This window comes from Drosophila serrata, unplaced genomic scaffold (assembly GCF_035046125.1).
Source record: "Drosophila serrata isolate PLE 108 unplaced genomic scaffold, ASM3504612v1 contig_280, whole genome shotgun sequence".
Lineage (NCBI taxonomy): Eukaryota > Metazoa > Arthropoda > Insecta > Diptera > Drosophilidae > Drosophila > Drosophila serrata.
In genome coordinates, this window is record NW_028257178.1 from 225,089 (window position 1) to 246,388 (window position 21,300).

General features: G+C 38.6%; 1 protein-coding gene across 1 annotated transcript; it reads left to right on the plus strand.

The window, feature by feature from the left end:
* Positions 1–3,902: 3,902 nt before the first annotated feature.
* On the plus strand, positions 3,903–15,661 carry LOC110188787 (solute carrier family 16 member hermes). The gene is made up of 4 exons (XM_020958634.2): positions 3,903–9,805; positions 13,278–13,505; positions 13,568–13,694; positions 13,752–15,661. Exons 1-4 carry the CDS (start codon positions 9,709–9,711, stop codon positions 15,280–15,282), a joined length of 1,983 nt encoding a protein of 660 aa, XP_020814293.1. The 5' UTR covers positions 3,903–9,708; the 3' UTR covers positions 15,283–15,661.
* Positions 15,662–21,300: the final 5,639 nt, after the last annotated feature.

Genomic DNA, 21,300 nt, shown 5'->3' on the forward strand with positions numbered 1-21,300 from the left:
ATGTTTAAGGTTAAAAAGACAAAACGAAATTGGACTTTTTATAAACGGTTATGCCGCACCGGAACTCTGAACATATTTTTTTGATAATTCGAAAACATTATTTGTATACATTGACAAAAAATATAAATTGAAGTTTTTCTTTTGCTTTAAAAGAAAGTCAACATTTTAGTTTTACTTCGTACATTGTTTTATAATACGAGAAATGAACCACCGGCGTGAGGGCTGGTTTTTGCTTTCATGCGTACTAAGTGGACAAGGATTAAGGATTAAAAATAGCACAATAGCACATTACACACCCATTAGGTTTCATATTTTCATGTTTCATGTTTTGTCCAATCCGCTTCTGAGTGCGAATTCGGGAATCGCGACCGGGTGCTCCTCGATCCGGTCTCGAAGTAGCAACTCGCTCCGCAGTCAATTATCTGGGGACATCGTCGGCGACCAATGAACCTTTGGAGAACCAATAAAAAAACAATTTCTAAGGACGCGAAGTAAATAAATAGGGCGGCGTAGGACAGGGCCACAAAATTCAACGCCACGTATCACAAATGGGCGTAAAGCACGGATCCTATCTATTTCTCATAATTTGTGTCATCAATCGAGCATTGCACACGTGATCGAACTCTAACTGGATGGTCACAAGTGCTCGTGGACCGACATGAAAGTTTGAATTATGCAGATGCCAGACGTAGCTCTGCACAAATTGGGAGCGTTTCGTTAACCACAAGAGAAAATTGGAATCGTTGCACCAAGTGCCCCTGCGTTTAAAATAAATGGGTTCAATCGCCGGAGATTCGTGCCAACCTTGGAGGAACCTGCACAAAATTGTTACATTTTGCTTTTGAATACCTGCAAAAATCGTATACTATACTATAATCGAAAACTATACTCTTGTCTTTGTATTTTCTTATGAAGCGGAACGTATATATAAACGAACAGTCAGGTGTGGCGGTAACACTTAGCAACTCTGAAGTTTGAAAATTAGCTTCAGAATCCGAACAGTATTATTAGGACCCGTTCGATTAGGAAATTAGGATTGATCATTTCATCTTTCCAAGTGAACGGACGTGTTATTTTCTTGCGCTCTCTTTTTGTGTTAAAATTTCAAAATAACCACCGTGGTTAACTTAAATGTTCTATTTTGTGTTAAATACTTCCCGTCCACTTCGCGTGTGCATGCAGCTATTTTGATTTGTCTTTATAATTGGTTTAATTTCCCAATTAAGTTGTGCTGCTAGTGTTAGCTTTTGCATATTTTGCATTCCTTTTTGTGCCTTCTTCGTCTAGCTTTTGTTTGCGCCGTCGCAACAGCTAAACGTTTTATCTATCTATCTCCCACGCTCTCTCACTCTCTCGCTTTAGCTGTGCCGCTGCACTTCTTATCTCATCTGATCTCATTCGCTCTCCCGCTCTCTCGCTCTCGCTGAGACTCTTCACTTCTTTCTTAATAGCTCTGTTGTTATTTTTTCAAAGTACAAGTACAGTGGTAAGTCCATATAATGTCCGGAAATATTGTCTGTTTCGTCAAAACCTGCAAAAAGGCAATTGCTGCAGGTGACCTTACAATCGGCTGCTGGCTGTGCGACAACGTCATGCACGCCAAGTGTATTGGAGTTGCAGCTCGGACGGTGGACGATGTAAAAAAAAACATCGGCCTGCGTTTCTGTTGTGAGGCCTGTCGCGTATAGAAAGGGAGATGATGTCTTTCATGCGGCAAACCAAAAGCGGTTTTAAGGGCATTTTAACGAGTTTTCGTAAAACTCTTGATATGTTCTTGGCGCTGGACACCCAATTTAATAGCCTTACGCTATTAAATGAGTCTCCTAGGCGCAAAAAAACTGCTACTGGTGGGCAGCATGTAGACGGACCCCAACTACCTGCAACGGGCTCTCAGCAGCAGCCTCCCTCGGCACAGCCCTCGACCTCAGCATTAATTCCAAGAGTGCTGAGATCGAGCGCTAGAAAAGATTCGGTATTCGAATGTGCAGCGGGAGTGCCCGTACCGCCGGTGATTTCTGTTTTATCCCCTGGGGGGTCGCAAATATTGACCCCTCAAAGTCCCGTTCACACAAATATATCTGCCCAGGGTGTTAGGCCAGAAATACCGGCCGACAATGGCACGGCAGATAACCAATCTGCATTGCCAAAAGCCCTTATAGCTGTTCCACCAACGAGACATATTTTTGTCTCGCTGCTCTCCCCTGACCAAACATCGGAAGATGTTCTCGCCTTTATACAAGGCAAAACCAGAGCCGAAAAAATTAAGATAAAGGTGGAAAAGTTCAAATTTTCTTACGCAAGGGACATTTCATCTTTCAAAACAAATGTCCCTAACGAGCTCTTTAACACTATTTGCTCTCCCAACTTCTGGCCAGAGTACATCGTTGTTAAGGAGTTCGAAGCGAAGAAATAGAAAAAACGACCTGAATGAATAACTCTTCCCAGGCCTGATCATACCACTGCGCCTTCTACGTCTTCCAATCCCGATCCAAAAAACTAACCCACTCCCTAGGTATTTCCTATCAGAATGCAAGAGGCTTACGTATTAAGCTTCCTAACTTGTATTCGTTTGCATCTCAGGTTATTGTGTTCACAGAAACCTGGTTAAAGCCGGAGATTCTGAGCTCCGAAGTTTTTCCAGCTGTGTTCACAGTAAATCGGCTAGATCGCCCTATCAGACGCGGGGGTGGAGTTCTTATAGCGGTGGACTCCTCACTCACGTCAGAATTATTAACCTTCGAGGATTGCAACGATGTTGAATTCCTCTGTGTGAAGCTATCTGTCGGAACTTCCTATTTATTGGAATCACCTTTCCGCTATTCAGATGGTTTCCAGTAGACTTTTGGATAGAGACCAGTTGGTAGTTCTAGGAGATTTTAATATCCCTGGTGCTATTTGGTGCTCAAATAATTCCACCAATACTCTCCATACACCTACACAACATGACTTTATCGCTGGCTTGTTTGACATTTCGCTGTCTCAAGTCAACCATGTTCGAAATTCCTTACAGCGCTTGCTCGATCTTTGCTTCGTCTCTGATCCTGCGAGAGTCAGTTTAGCAAGGGTGGCGCCTCTGACGCAGCACGAAGATCCTTATCATCGAACTTTCGATGTGACTCTTGATATTGGGTGTGACGTACAGTATATTTTTGACCGTCCAGCCAATAAAGTCCTATGTTTTCGCAAAACGGACTTTGAACGGCTGAATAATTTTATAAACGAGTTCAATTGGTCTGATCTATACATGTGCACTGACATGGCTCTTGCCGTGGATATTTTTTACAGTGCCATGAATTTATTTTTTACTGAATGTGTTCCGTTATATTATCCGCCAAGCTCGAATAAACTGCCGTGGTTTACTAAAGAGTTGAGCCGACTTAAAAATAAAAAATCTAAACTGTATGCTAAATTTAAAATCACCGGTTCTCAATCTGCCCTTTCATCTTATTTATCAGCTCGGTCAAACTTTACCGTGCTGAACGCGCAGTGTTATAAAAACTATTTAACTCGTTGTAGGGCCCAGTTCTCACAGGACCCAAAACAGTTTTATAATTTCGTTAACACTAAACGTAAGCCTAAAACAAATCCTTCCTCGCTTTCATTTGAAAATACTAATGCAAATAATGATCAGGCAATAGCCGATCTATTTTCGCAGTTTTTTCAAACAACCTATTCTAGCTCTTCGTATCTACACCAGACCTATTCCTACGACATACCCAAATCAAACTTAATTTTCTGTCATAGCCTAAACGAAAGCTCTCTCCTTTTAGATCTTCATCGTATCAAGCCAGTTTATTCGCCAGGTCCCACGGAATTCCTGGCTGTGTGCTCAGGTATTGTGCCGACGCCCTGTGCTATCCCCTTTTGAAATTGTTTACCTTGTCCTTGGAAACCTCCCACTTTCCCATTATTTGGAAGGAATCGTTTATTATTCCTCTCCACAAAAAAGTTTGCAAATTGGATGCCAGCAATTATAGAGAAATCTCTAAGTTGTCGGCCATCCCTAAATTATTTAAAAACATTATCACCCCTCACTTACAGCACCTTTGTAGATCGGTTATTTCTCTATGTCAACATGGTTTTATGAAGCGAAGATCAACAACAACAAATCTTTTGGAGCTCTCTTCCTATATTATAAAGGTCTTCCATAATAATTGTCAGACAGATGTAATCTATACTGATTTCAGTAAAGCATTTGACTCTTTTAACCATTCTCTCCTCGTTAGAAAACTCGATTCAATGGGTTTTCCAAGTGATCTTCTTAATTGGATCTCAAGTTATTTGAATGGCAGGACGCAAAAGGTCCTCTTTAAGAATAATTTATCCAATGTTCTACGGGTTACATCTGGCGTCCCGCAAGGAAGCCATTTGGGACCCTTATTGTTTACATTATTTATAAATGACCTGCCCCAAGTCTTGACTAACTCCAGAGTACTTATGTACGCGGATGACGTCAAGCTTTGCGTGCAATACAATGACGTTGCCTGCCAGTCGAATTTACAAACAGATCTTAATCATTTTCAAACTTGGTGCCGTGTAAACTTATTAAACTTAAATGACTCGAAATGCAAGCTAATGACATTCTCACGTGTCGTTCCTAAGCTTGCTACTCACACGCTGAACTGCTGCTCTTTGGAAAGAATTAATTCTGTTGACGATTTGGGCGTCCGCTTGGACCCAAAACTTGACTTTATTGATCATATTTCGTCTATGGTGAATAGAGCCAGGGGTGTGCTTGGATTTATTAATCGGTGGTCGAAGGAATTCAATGACCCCTATGTTACTAAATCCTTATATACTTCCTTAGTTCGTCCTATCCTAGAATATGGATGCTGCGTTTGGAGCCCTCAGTACGGCGTCCATAGTAAACGCATTGAGTCGGTTCAAAAGAACTTTTTACTTTTCGCTCTACGCGGTTTAAATTGGGATGCAAACCAAAGATTACCTTCCTACTCTAGTAGACTCCTATTAATAAACTTGCCGTCCTTAGCCAATCGTAGAACAATGCTAGGGATAACCTTTATTTTTAACCTTATACATGGTGATGTGGAAAGTGCGGACTTGTTGAGTCCGCTTAATTTCCATGTACCATGTAGAACTACTAGATCCTATATCCCATTAGTGTTCCGTCACTGTAGAACCTCCTTTGAACTGCATGAATCTTTTAGAGTGCTATGTGCAAATTATAATGATTTGTACACACTAATCTCTAACGTAGATACCCTTCCCAAATTAAAATCTTTAATACTAACACACTTAGTAAGCATGCAAGCTAACAATCTGGCAGCACGCCGGTAGTCAATTTTCCTCGTATTCTGTCCTATATTTTCCATCGCCCCTACTAACACCTAACCCAAACAGGCACGTGCCTGGTGTCATACGGGCCACTTGAATGTACTGACCTTAGTGCATCAACGTCAAAAAAAAAAAAAAAAAAAAAAAAAAATACATGAAAGCCATCGAGTAAACTAGTAATACTACCCCCGTTGATTTTTTCTGAACCAGACGCAAAAAAACAGAACAACTCAGGGTAAAATATGCAAACAAAATAAATAAATAAATATGGCGTGCAACTGTTTGGTAGGGTTAAAACGTATAATCTGTTTATGTTTTTTTTATATTTATTAAATCTCTGTGGCATTAAAAGTCGAGAAAAAATATAGAATTAATTGATTATACTCCAATGCTTAAGAGGTTATACCACCCTGACTTTATTGAAAAAACAATTTTTTTAAACTTAATTTTTATACCGATATTCTTACGGTAATTTTAAGACATCGGGCTTGAAAATATTTCATTATTTGTAAATTACAGTGATTACAATATATTACAATGATAAGAAGTGAGCGTTGCCGGTATACGTTCGAGTACCTTTATTTATCTTTTTTTGCGTTTTTCTCAAAACTACGTTTTTTTAAAACGGAGCACATGGTTTCTCAAAAACTATTGGACAACTTCTCTATAGCATGACGTAGAATTTTTTTGATACCATTTATTTTTAAAAAGTTGTAATTTTTTAAATCAGAAATTTCGTTAATAAAATTTGTATATATATTTTAGTCAAAAAAAATTATTTAACGGCTGTAGCTGTATTTATATAGTTTAAAAAAAATATTTAGTTTGCGGGTTTCGGATAAGAATTGTGTTGTCCAGCATGTATACAATACGCCAAATTCCTTCTTAGACTCGCTGTATCTCCGCCATTTGCAAATATTTTTTAATCTTCCAATAATTATTTAATATCTATTTCTAGTTTACCATATGTACTTTGATGTTCCAATTAATAAATATTTTTAATAGATTTGTCAAAATTAATTTTTTAAATACCCTTCTGTTTTCGGGCGTTCTGGGTGGTCAAACAGCTTAATCTATTACAAATTGTCTTAATATGCTTTTTTTTTTTTGTAATAAGTAGTCAAAGGTATACAAAAAAATCAACATTAAACATTTTTTAATTTAGTCTTCAAAATATATTTATTTTATAAAAAAAAAACAAGGAAACTAACCTCGGCACGCCAAAGATTGTATATCCTTGCAGATTCGATCACTAGTAATTAATACAATATAAATTAAATATTTATGTAAAAATCAATGAAATTATGCTTCATTTTATATCATATACCTATACATAGCTATACGCCTTAATTTTTCCCTTCTCTTCTTCGCTTAAAAAGCTACCATGCGGCATTTTATTAAAAAATGAATAAAATATTTAACAAAATTATAAAAAAACCAATAAACACTAAATCTTCCTCTTTAGCCGCAATAATTGAAATGTGTCGTATCATTATAAAACAATTTCAAGGTAGCCTAAATCAGGGCGTGTGTGCTTTTTTTTACCGTTACTTGAAAACGAGTGATGCAAGCAAGGATAAGAATAGCTCATTTTGTGCACAACTCCTTGTGCTATTATTCGACATACTTTATTTTGATCTACTGTGTGTTTCCATTCTCCTACGACCGCTGAAACAAAAATTTCATAGGTGTCGTATAATTATGAACAGGAGTGTATATAAAGTTTTACATTTTTCTCTATATACAGGGTGCGGCAAGAAAACTTGCTGACTTTAGAAGGTTATAAAAAAAAGTAGTTGACATACCATTCCAATTTTTTTTTTATTCTTGTAACACACATGCTGAAGTTTTCATTACACACTTTTGAAGATTACATCGGACAAGTGATGGCCGCCGTTTTCAATGCACTGAGATACCCGATTTTCGAAGCTCAGCTGAACTCTCAAGCATATCGACGGGTATCTTTGCGATTGCTTGCCGAATGTTATTCTCTGATGAGCTGGATGGGATTTTGTCACATTCCCGCTCTCCCTGAATGTTTTCACCCACGAAACAATCGACTGCCGGCCAGGAACGCGACCTGCAGGATGAATGTTGAGTTGAGTTTATAAAATTAAAACCGAAATTCAAGAATAATATAACATTTCTATATCCCAAATTTAATGAAAATCTGTTAAATTAAATTAATAAATTAATTTCTCGATCGTTCCTATGGCTGCTAATTCAATTTTTCAAATTTGTTAAAAATCACTTAAAAACTGGTCCAAACGTTTGTATGGCATATGATATAGTCGTCGGATCAAGCCCGTTCCGACATATATACGAGTAAAAGTATATTGAAGACTAACCGCAACATTTTTTAAAACAGATTTCAAGTTACTACCAACTTAGGAAAGTTCTTAATAAGTGTTCCCACGGTCGCTAGACAAAAAAAATGCAAGTTTAGCGCACGTGGAAAGTTTAGCTCCGTGAGGTTTATAGCAATGAAAATTCTGGATAAATTTCAAAAGAAGCTTATTGTCGAACTAGATTGTCATTTCCAATTCAAAGGCCAAACAGTTTACTTCCCAAAGGCTAATGCGGCACAACAAGCTGAGAGACCACCATCGACAATATTGACTAGCTTGTTTGCAATGTGTGAAGCATGCCTATTCGCAGCTACGCTTATGAACGTTGAAACGCCACAGGCGTTTTCCACTGATGCACTTGGTCGCATGTATACTGTTCATCCTAGACATGATGAATGTTTTTATTTGCGACTGCTGTTGGTAAATTTACGTAGACCTAAATCATTTGCGCATTTGAAAACTGTGAATGGTCAATACAATGGTGATACATTGCAGGATTTCTTTCGTCATAATGTGTCGTTGCTGAATGAACAGCAAAAACAACTATACGAAACATTAATGAAAGCGTTGGACAATAATACTGGGGGTGTTTTCTTCCTAGACGGACCTGGAGAAACAGGAAAAACATTTGTCATTTCATTGATTTTGGCCACTATTCAATCAAGATGTGACATAGCTTTGGCGTTAGCATCATCTGGAATTGCGGTCGTACTGAACATTCTGCACTTATGCCACTCAATTTAAATACAATTGATACTCCAACATCCAATATTTACCGATCCAGTGCAATGGGAAAATTGTTGATGCAATGCAAGCTCATTGTTTAAGATCAGTGCACAATGACACTTAACTACACACTGAAAGTTCTTCGTCGAAATAGCAAAATCTTTGGCGGCTTGATGGTATTGTTGACAGGCGACTTCAAGCAAACGTTCCTAGTAATTACCCGTAGATTTAATGCATGTGCATTAAATGCTTGCCTAAAGGCACCACCTTTATGGAATAACGTAAAAAAATTATCGCTAACCACTAATATGAGAGTTAAACTTAAAAATGATCAAAGTGCTGCTCAATTTTCTAAACAATTGTTAGCTGTTGGAAATGGAAAAGTCCCAGTTGATGAGACACCTGGATTAATTATTTTTTATATAATTTCACCATTCAATCAAAAGTTGCTGGCGATTTGGGGACAACAAATCCAACAATCCATAACAAATCCCGATGATGTAGTAAATTATCCAACGTAGTTTCGTGTCGAATTTGATTGAGGCAACCTTATTAACTGAAAGTACAAAGGTGCAAATGTAACATATGTATTCCTCCACTACCAATGATACCGATCTTTCGTTTGACTTCAAACGATTGCAATTTCCAGTTCGCCTTGCTTTCGCTTAGTGTTTGTAGGATAAATTTAGAAAATCATTGTTTTTCACATGGACAGTTATATGTTGCGTGTTCTCGAGTTGAAGGAGTCATCTCCCACCATATAAAGTATATATATTCTTGATCAGCATCAACAGGCGAGTCGATCTAGACATGTCCACCTGTCCGCCTACGCAAACTACTCTCTCAGTGTTGAAGCTATCTGAATGAAACTTTGCAGTTTCTTTATACTCTCATTCGTGTATAAATCGGAATGGGCCGGATCGGACGACTTTATCATATAGCTGCCAAAAGAACGAGCGGGAACTTTATATATTATTCTAGTTTTTTATCTTAAATGTTATGAAAATCGGACAACTATATATAGTATATCGCTGTAATATAAACGATCCTTAGATGTAGAGGAAAATGCAAAACTTAGAATGTAAAACAGTAATTATAATATGTGATCGAAGTGCCATCTACAAGGGTTTATAAACTTCAGCGTGCCAAATTTATCTTCCTTGTTTTTTTTTTCTTCTCTTTTGTTTTGTTTTTCTTCTTTTGATTTGTTTTTCTTCTCTTTTTATCCTGAACCTATTATATATACTATGTTAATATTGTAGACCGTGCTAGCATTGAATATTTTATTTTACTCGTAACATATAACCATAAAAATATTTTTTTTCTCTTTTTAGAGACCATGCATGAAGAAAATGTATGTACACAAATATCACAAAAAGTATATCACAAAGACCATAAATCGAATGGAACTTCAAATGAAACTAGCAATAAATCAGGTCAGTAAAACGAGGGAAAAATATTTTTGTTATTAATATATATGTATATATTTATGTATTAATATCATATTAAGTATTTATCTATACCATACAAATGTAGCCTTAAAATGTGTGCGGAAGCTACAAATTTCAAGCACTTTGTTTTAAAATGGCAGTTAGAGTATGTGGCCAGGATTTAAAAAATAAGAATGTGAACTTTTCTTTAACGTTCTTAAAAATGACAGTGTTTTTTGATTTTAATTACTAACTTATTTTTTTATTTTAAAAGCTTATGTATGTATATTATTAAGTCATATAGCATTTAGGGTGCCACTATTATAGTTTAAAGTTGATGTACTAAGTTGATTGACTTAAAAATTTGGATTTTATTCATATATTTTGCTGTGGGGATAGTAAGAGCTAGGGTGGGAGAGTATTAAAATTTCTGATGTTACTAATTTCTGGGCATTTAGCATTTATATTTTCTGGACTGAATGATTGCAGGAGCAAGAAGGCGAGTTGGATTTTTTCAATAAATGTTTATGCCATAAGACTTTATGATAATGTGGGTCAACAACTTAAGATTCCATCTGAAAAGACCCATTCCTGTCGTCGTAGACATGGCTTTCCATTAAAATTAAAATTAATTAAAATTTGATTACATAAAGCCTTTTTTTTTAGTTTTTGCCTAAGCTCAGTAAAATGGTCGAAAGTGATATCTTGGTTATATAAATGCTATGGTAAAAAGGACTACGGATTGCGGTATCCGTGTGGGATACCATTTTGAAGTTTAAGCCCGGAACGTGTGCCGACCCAGTACTTTTACGTGGTTCCGTTACGTAGACGATGGAGCATATCCTGAAATTTCAGCAATTCATCAATAGTTATTTGCTTAAGTTTGAAGGCAACTTGGTTTTGAAAGATCACTTTTTTTAGAGTTCTATTATACCCTTGCAGAGTATTATAATTTCAATAAGAAGTTTGCAACATAGTGAATGAGTCACCCTCATATAAAGTATGTATATTCTTGATCTGTATTAACAGCCGAGTCGATCTTGCCATGTCGGTCTGTTCGTTTCACGCAAACTAGTCTCTCAGTTCTAATGCTATAAATATAAGAAAATTTTTGGAAAAAAACTTTTCAGCTTTCAAAAGATTTTCATCAAATTTGAGATAACAAATAGGCATTTTATCGAATTTTTACCGGGTGGGTTAAGAACTGATGACCGCCAAATTTATTTATTTTTTTTATTAAGTTTAAATTTGTTTAAGTTACTCAGTAGAAAAGAAGTGACTGTAAGTTTTGGTCATTTCGTGATCTGCTGTCGATCTGATAGAGCTGCTTGGACTCTAGCTAATGGAGCTTCTTTTGGAGCTGATTAGGTAATATGGTGATGGACGTTAATGCACTATGGTCAGTACACTCATGTGGCCCGTATTAAACCAAACATGTGCCTTTTGGGTTAGGTGTTAGCAGGCGCGATAAAAAAAATATAGAAGAGTACGAGGAAACTAACTATCGGCGTGTTGCCGGAATTTGTCTGCATGTGAACTAAGTGGGTTAGAATTAAAGTTTTTAGTTTGGCAAGACTATCTATGTTAGAGATTAGTGTGTATAACGCTATATAATTTGCACATATAATTATATAAAAGAAAGTCGTGTCTGTTACACCACTTATAACTCAAGAACGGCAGAACAGATTACAAAAATGGAAAATTTGTAGGGAGGTAGCTTAGAGACAGAAGACGGACATAAGATACTTTTTATCCCGTTCGACAGAAAAGCGGGATAGCCATCGCTGATATATAGCATTTACTACAAACCAATATATCAACTAGTCGTTTCTTAACATTTCAATTAAAAACAATAAAATAAATAAAGGCATTTGTCTTTAAGGTGATAATTTGAAATGTGTTAATTATGTGGATCCTGCATTTGAGGTTATAGTCCAAAAGGACGACGTGTATTCACAGAACTTAAACGAAAAAAGAAAAAATATAATAAGAGAGTGTCCTGTTGAGAAAACGCGTGAGGACACGAAGATCATTGACATCAACGGAGAACTATGATGATGAAAATTTAGATATTGGACCAATGACGACTATACGCCGATATTGCAATGCATTAAATTTCAAGAGAGAAATGGCTGGATTATGCGCAAGTGGAAAAGTTAAATTTGCGTCATCCAATTTTATAACTTGATATCCAATTAAGAAGATCAATTGGAAAACCCATTAAATCGAGTTTTCCAACAAGGAGGGAAAGGTTAACAGAGTAAAATGCTTTACTTCCCATAGGGGAAGGCAATGGAAATATACAGTAAACGGAACTTTATTTATATACTAAGCATATATGTATGTACGTAAGCGGGGGCCAAAGATGCTGTCTTCGCGGCGTATTCAGATCCTGCGTGGCTCCCTGATCGTCCGGAAGCTCTGTGAAGTCGCACCAAAGACTATACAATTTACAAGATGCCTCACGACCATACATTCGTTTTGCAATATGGGGTTCATTTTTTGATTCAAACGACAATGGCGCTCTCCCTGCTCTCACAAAGTTGAGAGTGTAAAGATCTAAAAATAGAATACGTTTGCATGTATGAGTAAACACAGAATTCTTGTTAATTCCCTCCAGTACCTGTCATCAACAATTCATCAACGTTTCATCAACAGTCAAGGGGGTTCTGTTGATTTTTCATCGATGACAGGCCATCTGTTGATTTATTTAACATGGGCATGTCCTAGGCTGTCATCAATAAAAATTCATCAAAAATAAATCGATGATTCATCAACACATCATCAACAAATTCTTCAACAATTCATGAACAAATTTCTCAACGGCCGGGTCATGGGACTGCCGACGAATGCCGTCTAGACTACCGCCGTAACTGTATCGTGGGCAGAGCGTCGTAGTAGAAGTCGCAGTCGGCAGAGGGTCGACTCGGTAGAAGTCGCAATCGGCAGAGCGTCCCCTCGGTAGAAGTCGCAGTCGGCGTTGATGACATGTTGATGACAGAGGTCTATTGATGACACACGGTACTTCAGGGTCTAGACTCTAGAGTCTAGAGCCAGCACGAGAGAGCATCTGGTTCTAGAGCGCTCTCTCGCTGACTTTTGAACAAAATGTGAGACAGCCTGGAGCCAGTTTAAAAGCCAGCACGAAAAAATCGTGTGCAAGCCTTTGAGGTTTTCAAATTAATGAGAAGAGGCCTTTGGGGTCTACAACAGTCTCAATCAATTTACCTTAATCAGAAATTCACGTCAATAGCTTAGTTATACGTATATATATATTATTTAAAAAGAATCTTGATATTTATGCGTCAGGTAACAGTATTAGCACCGTTCTTGGTAGCTATATTCTTGTAGGACTTGCGAATTTTTTTTTCACGGAATCGATCGAATTCTGTTTCTTTAACTGAGAAATTTTAAAAACTTAGATATGTATTAATATGATGATCCAAAGCGTGTCTTAAAACTTCTAATCTTTTTACAGTTAGCTTATTCAACAAAAAAAATGATGACAGTGAATACGACTTGGTACCACCTGATGGTGGCTGGGGTTGGCTAGTGCTTTTGGGCTCGTGTTTGACCAATATCCTCATTCCTGGCACGATAAAAAGTTTCGGTGTTCTATTCGTTGAATTCACTGAAGCCTTCAACTCCTCGCCTACAAAGGCTTCCTGGATACCAGCGTTGTGCTACTTTCTCTATAGTTCGTTGGGTAAGTTCAAAGCTTATTATGAAAGTGTAATCTTGTTTAATTTTTTAAATTGTTATTAATAGGTCCTGTGTCAAGTATCCTTTCCGTCAAATATTCATATCGAACCGTTACTCTCCTGGGCGGAGCGTCAGCATCTTTAGGTATGATACTTTCATTCTGGGCATCATCGATTGGGTACCTGTATATCAGGTAATTATACCGCACAAATTACGGCTATAATGCTATTCATGATTCTTTGATTTACAGTTATGGCGTGCTTGTAGGCATTGGTGCCGGTCTTTCCTTCCCACCTACAGTGTATATTGTGACTTCATACTTTGCGAAATTACGGGGATTGGCGAACGGTCTGTGCATCTCAGGGAGTGCACTCGGCAGCATCATTCTTCCTCCACTTTTGCGCTGGTTACTTGAGACCTATGGTTATCATGGATCGTGCCTCATAATGGGGGGCATTACCCTCAATGTGTTTGTAGCTGCTCTTTTTTATGAGCCTGTGGAACAACACATGGTACGTGTTCTACGTGCCCGCCAGACTTTGGAAGACATACCTGAAGAAGAGGACATTGGAATAGTGATGAAATTCGAGAACGTTGACGATAACGTAGTAGGCCAGGAGCAAGCTGATAAGCACCTACTACCCCATAACTCGCCACCTTCCCCCCTATATCTACCAGAGGATGAGAAACAGCTGTTCGTCCGTAGTGCTTCCGCAGCTGTTGTTCAAAGTTACTCCAAGCCTGGTGATGAATTCCAATCTCGAACTCGAAAAATAAGTACCCCAGTGAGGTTGCCGCAAAGGAATCAAACCTTTACGCCCGGCCAACTGAACTCACAATCTTCTTTGTATGCTGTACCGGAGACTCGCTCTAGTTCAAACAAACTCTCTCTTAGAAATTCCTCAAAGTCGAGACTCTCTAAGCGTTCGCCATCAACTAGTAGCTTTCTGTATGTTAGCACACCATATCACGGTAGTACTTTGTCATTCCAGCCAAAGGAATTTTCTTCGCACATGTCTCTTCGTTCAATGGGCAGTAACAGCGGAGCGGGCGTGGTAAGTGACTCTTCGTGTCCAGAAATGTCTGGCACTACCGATGCAGCTCGGGGTAAGGCACAAGCACCACAACGGTCAAAGTTTTTCGATCTTAGCTTGCTAAGGGACCCGATGTACTTAGTCATACTAATCTCTAATTCGACAAATGCCATCAGCTACACGAATTTTATAATTTTGCTTCCAAGTTTTGGAGAAGCCAGAGGCTTTAACAAATCTTTATCAGCGTACCTACTATCCGTTGTTTCCGCCACGGATCTTATCGGTCGTATTGGAGGCTCAGCACTTTCTGACATGGGGTACATACCTAAGACGTGGTACTTTGTTGGAGGCTTGTCTATATCGGGTCTTTCTCTTGCATTGCTGCCATTTGCATGGTCATACAGCTCAGTTTGTTTCTGGTGTGCCCTCTTCGGTCTTGCTTCTGGAATCTACGTGGGGATAACGGCTGTGATCATGGCAGATATGTTAGGTACCGAACGGTTAACGTCATCCTATGGCATCAGCCTTTTTGTTAACGGCTTGTTGCAGTTAGTTGGTCCGCCGCTTTGTAACTTCTGGTTTGAGGCGGTCAATGACTATAATCCGCTCTTCCATGCTTTAGGACTGACGCTGCTGGCTGGGGCCAGCCTTTGGAGCTTTATGCCATGGATAAATCGACGAAAGGCTAAAAAAGAAAGAAAACTCGATACGCTACAAACCGATGAAGAGGCCGTCGATAGCTACTAAACAAACATCAGGCACAAAACACTGACCGTATAAAAAACGTACAACTAAAATTATTTATTAGGCTTTAAATGGCGTACAAACAGTGATGAAAATACATACTTGTAAATGCGTTTACCGGCCAGAACTATAAAACAAACGTTTTGACCGCTGTTAAATTGTTACTTCCAGCAGTTTTGTCTTACTGTTAAGTCGTAACTATAACATTGTATAATTACCATAACTATTGTTTACTTAATGCTAATAATATAATAGCCTAGGCAGTATAAAAATTAATAATGTAGATCAAATAAAAAAGATTTTATAACTATTTTTTCTATAAAATGCCAAAAAATATGTAAAATAATTAAAAAAAAATTAAAATAGTTAACGAAAATACAAATCAATTTGTTTTAATAATAATTATTTAGATTTAAACATGTTTAAGGTTAAAAAGACAAAACGAAATTGGACTTTTTATAAACGGTTATGCCGCACCGGAACTCTGAACATATTTTTTTGATAATTCGAAAACATTATTTGTATACATTGACAAAAAGTATAAATTGAAGTTTTTCTTTTGCTTTAAAAGAAAGTCAACATTTTAGTTTTACTTCGTACATTGTTTTATAATACGAGAAATGAACCACCGGCGTGAGGGCTGGTTTTTGCTTTCATGCGTACTAAGTGGACAAGGATTAAGGATTAAAAATAGCACAATAGCACATTACACACCCATTAGGTTTCATATTTTCATGTTTCATGTTTTGTCCAATCCGCTTCTGAGTGCGAATTCGGGAATCGCGACCGGGTGCTCCTCGATCCGGTCTCGAAGTAGCAACTCGCTCCGCAGTCAATTATCTGGGGACATCGTCGGCGACCAATGAACCTTTGGAGAACCAATAAAAAAACAATTTCTAAGGACGCGAAGTAAATAAATAGGGCGGCGTAGGACAGGGCCACAAAATTCAACGCCACGTATCACAAATGGGCGTAAAGCACGGATCCTATCTGCGGGTAAATTTCTCATAATTTGTGTCATCAATCGAGCATTGCACACGTGATCGAACTCTAACTGGATGGTCACAAGTGCTCGTGGACCGACATGAAAGTTTGAATTATGCAGATGCCAGACGTAGCTCTGCACAAATTGGGAGCGTTTCGTTAACCACAAGAGAAAATTGGAATCGTTGCACCAAGTGCCCCTGCGTTTAAAATAAATGGGTTCAATCGCCGGAGATTCGTGCCAACCTTGGAGGAACCTGCACAAAATTGTTACATTTTGCTTTTGAATACCTGCAAAAATCGTATACTATACTATAATCGAAAACTATACTCTTGTCTTTGTATTTTCTTATGAAGCGGAACGTATATATAAACGAACAGTCAGGTGTGGCGGTAACACTTAGCAACTCTGAAGTTTGAAAATTAGCTTCAGAATCCGAACAGTATTATTAGGACCCGTTCGATTAGGAAATTAGGATTGATCATTTCATCTTTCCAAGTGAACGGACGTGTTATTTTCTTGCGCTCTCGTTTTGTGTTAAAATTTCAAAATAACCACCGTGGTTAACTTAAATGTTCTATTTTGTGTTAAATACTTCCCGTCCACTTCGCGTGTGCATGCAGCTATTTTGATTTGTCTTTATAATTGGTTTAATTTCCCAATTAAGTTGTGCTGCTAGTGTTAACTTTTGCATATTTTGCATTCCTTTTTGTGCCTTCTTCGTCTAGCTTTTGTTTGCGCCGTCGCAACAGCTAAACGTTTTATCTATCTATCTCCCACGCTCTCTCACTCTCTCGCTTTAGCTGTGCCGCTGCACTTCTTATCTCATCTGATCTCATTCGCTCTCCCGCTCTCTCGCTCTCGCTGAGACTCTTCACTTCTTTCTTAATAGCTCTGTTGTTATTTTTTCAAAGTACAAGTACAGTGGTAAGTCCATATAATGTCCGGAAATATTGTCTGTTTCGTCAAAACCTGCAAAAAGGCAATTGCTGCAGGTGACCTTACAATCGGCTGCTGGCTGTGCGACAACGTCATGCACGCCAAGTGTATTGGAGTTGCAGCTCGGACGGTGGACGATGTAAAAAAAACATCGGCCTGCGTTTCTGTTGTGAGGCCTGTCGCGTATAGAAAGGGAGATGATGTCTTTCATGCGGCAAACCAAAAGCGGTTTTAAGGGCATTTTAACGAGTTTTCGTAAAACTCTTGATATGTTCTTGGCGTTGGACACCCAATTTAATAACCTTACGCTATTAAATGAGTCTCCTAGGCGCAAAAAAACTGCTACTGATGGGCAGCATGTAGACGGACCCCAAATACCTGCAACGGGCTCTCAGCAGCAGCCTCCCTCGGCACAGCCCTCGACCTCAGCATTAATTCCAAGAGTGCTGAGATCGAGCGCTAGAAAAGATTCGGTATCCGAATGTGCAGCGGGAGTGCCCGTACCGCCGGTGATTTCTGTTTTATGCCCTGGGGGGTCGCAAATATTGACCCCTCAAAGTCCCGTTAAAATATATCTGCCCAGGGTGTTAGGCCAGAAATACCGGCCGACAATGGCACGGCAGATAACCAATCTGCCTTGCCAAAAGCCCTTATAGCTGTTCCACCAACGAGACATATTTTTGTCTCGCTGCTCTCCCCTGACCAAACATCGGAAGATGTTCTCGCCTTTATACAAGGCAAAACCAGAGCCGAAAAAATTAAGATAAAGGTGGAAAAGTTCAAATTTTCTTACGCAAGGGACATTTCATCTTTCAAAACAAATGTCCCTAACGAGCTCTTTAACACTATTTGCTCTCCCAACTTTTGGCCAGAGTACATCGTTGTTAAGGAGTTCGAAGCGAAAAAATAGAAAAAGCGGCCTGAAGGAATAACTCTTCCCAGGCCTGATCATACCACTGCGCCTTCTACGTCTTCCAATCCCGATCCAAAAAACTAACCCACTCCCTAGGTATTTCCTATCAGAATGCAAGAGGCTTACGTAGTAAGCTTCCTAACTTGTATTCGTTTGCATCTCAGGTTATTGTGTTCACAGAAACCTGGTTAAAGCCGGAGATTCTGAGCTCCGAAGTTTTTCCAGCTAGATCGCCCTATCAGACGCGGGGGTGGAGTTCTTATAGCGGTGGACTCTTCACTCTCGTCAGAATTATTTACCTTCGAGGAATGTAACGATGTTGAATTCCTCTGTGTGAAGCTATCTGTCGGAACTTCCTATTTATTGGAATCACCTTTCCGCTATTCAGATGGTTTCCAGTAGACTTTTGGATAGAGACCAGTTGGTAGTTCTAGGAGATTTTAATATCCCTGGTGCTATTTGGTGCTCAAATAATTCCACCAATACTCTCCATACACCTACACAACATGACTTTATCGCTGGCTTGTTTGACATTTCGCTGTCTCAAGTCAACCATGTTCGAAATTCCATACAGCGCTTGCTTGATCTTTGCTTCGTCTCTGATCCTGCGAGAGTCAGTTTAGCAAGGGTGGCGCATCTGACGCAGCCCGAAGATCCCTATCATCCAACTTTCGATGTGACTCTTGATATTGGGTGTGACGTACAGAATATTTCTGACCGTCCAGCCAATAAAGTCCTATGTTTTCGAAAAACGGACTTTGAACGGCTGAATAATTTTATAAACGAGTTCAATTGGTCTGATCTATACATGTGCACTGACATGGCAGTTGCCGTTGATATTTTTTACAGTGCCATGAATTCATTTTTTACTGAATGTGTTCCGTTATATTATCCGCCAAGCTCGAATAAACCGACGTGGTTTACTAAAGAGTTGAGCCGACTTAAAAATAAAAAATCTAAACTGTATGCTAAATTTAAAATCACCGGTTCTCAATCTGCCCTTTCATTTTATTTATCAGCTCGGTCAAACTTTACCGTGCTGAACGCGCAGTGTTATAAAAACTATTTAACTCGTTGTAGGGCCCAGTTCTCACAGGACCCAAAACAGTTTTATAATTTCGTTAACACGAAACGTAAGCCTAAAACAAATCCTTCCTCGCTTTCATTTGAAAATACTACCGCAAATAATGATCAGGCAATAGCCGATCTATTTTCGCAGTTTTTTCAAACAACCTATTCTAGCTCTTCGTATTTACACCAGACTTATTCCTACGACATACCCAAATCGAACTTAATTTTCTGTCCTAGCCTAAACGAAAGCTCTCTCCTTTTAGATCTTCATCGTGTCAAGCCAGTTTATTCGCCAGGTCCCGACGGAATTTCTGTCTGTGTGCTCAGGTATTGTGCCGACGCCCTGTGCTATCCCCTTCTGAAATTGTTTACCTTGTCCTTGGAAACCTTCCACTTTCTCATTATTTGGAAATAATCGTTTATTATTCCTCTCCCCAAAAAAGGTAGCAAATTGGATGCCAGCAATTATAGAGGAATCTCTAAGTTGTCGGCCATCCCTAAATTATTTGAAAACATTATCACCCCTCACTTACAGCACCTTTGTAGATCGGTTATATCTCCATGTCAACATGGTTTTATGAAGCGAAGATCAACAACAACAAATCTTTTGGAGCTCTCTTCCTATATTATAAAGGGCTTCCATAATAATTGTCAGACAGATGTAATCTATACTGATTTCAGTAAAGCATTTGACTCTGTTAATCATTCTCTCCTCGTTAGAAAACTCGATTCAATGGGTTTTCCAAGTGATATTCTTATTTGGATCTCAAGTTATTTGAATGGCAGGATGCAAAAGGTCATCTTTAAAAATAAATTATCTTATTTTCTAAGGGTTACATCTGGCATCCTGCAAGGAAGCCATTTGGGACCCTTATTGTTTACGTGATTTTTAAATGACCTGCCCAAAGTCTTGACTAACTCCAGAGTACTTATGTACGCGGATGACGTCAAGCTTTGTGTGCAATACAATGACGTTGCCTGCCAGTCGGATTTACAAACAGATCTCAATAATTTTCAAACTTGATGCCGTGTAAACTTATTCAACTTAAATGGCTCGAAATGCAATCTAATGACACTCTCTCGTGTCGTTCCTGCGCTTGCTACTTACACGTCCGCTTGGACCCAAAACTTGACTTTATTGATCATATTTCGTGTATGGTAAATAGAGCCAGGGGTGTGCTTGGATTTATTAATCGGTGGTCGAAGGAATTCAATGACCCCTATGTTACTAAATCCTTATATACTTCCTTAGTTCGTCCTATCCTAGAATATGGATGCTGCGTTTGGAGCCCTCAGTACGGCGTCCATAGTAAACGCATTGAGTCGGTTCAAAAGAACTTTTTACTTTTCGCTCTACGCGGTTTAAATTGGGATGCAAACTAAAGATTACCTTCCTACTCTAGTAGACTCCTATTAATAAACTTGCCGTCCTTAGCCAATCGTAGAACAATGCTAGGGATAACCTTTATTTTTAACCTTATACATGGTGATGTGGAAAGTGCTGACTTGTTAAGTCAGCATAATTTCCATGTACCATGTAGAACTACTAGATCCTATATCCCATTAGTGTTGCGCCACTGTTAAAGCTCCTTTGAACTGCATGAACCTTTTAGAGTGTTATGTGCAAATTATAAAGATTTGTACACACTAATCTCTAACGTAGATACCCTTTCCAAATTATAATCTTTAATACTTACACACTTAGTAAACATGCAAGCTAACAACCTGGCAGCACGTCGGTAGTCAATTTCCTCGTATTCTGTCCTATATTTTCCATCGCGCCAACTAACACCGAACCTAAACAGGCACGTGTACTGACCGTAGTGCATCAACGCAAAAAAAAAAAAATAAATAAAATAAAATAAAATATTATGCCAAAGTATCTGCCGGGAAGTTAAACAGCTGCTATATCTCCGATAGTATGTTCCGTTTTTCTCGGAGACCCATGACAGTGTTGATTTTAATCTTAAAGGAATATTCGCTCGGCAACCACGACATTCCTAAAACTTAAGTTGACTCTGAACCTGAGATTGTTTCCATTTAACTGTGCTCTCAGATGCAGTGACCTCAGTTGAGTTTGAAAACCACTTTATCTATTTAAATACTGCCTTTT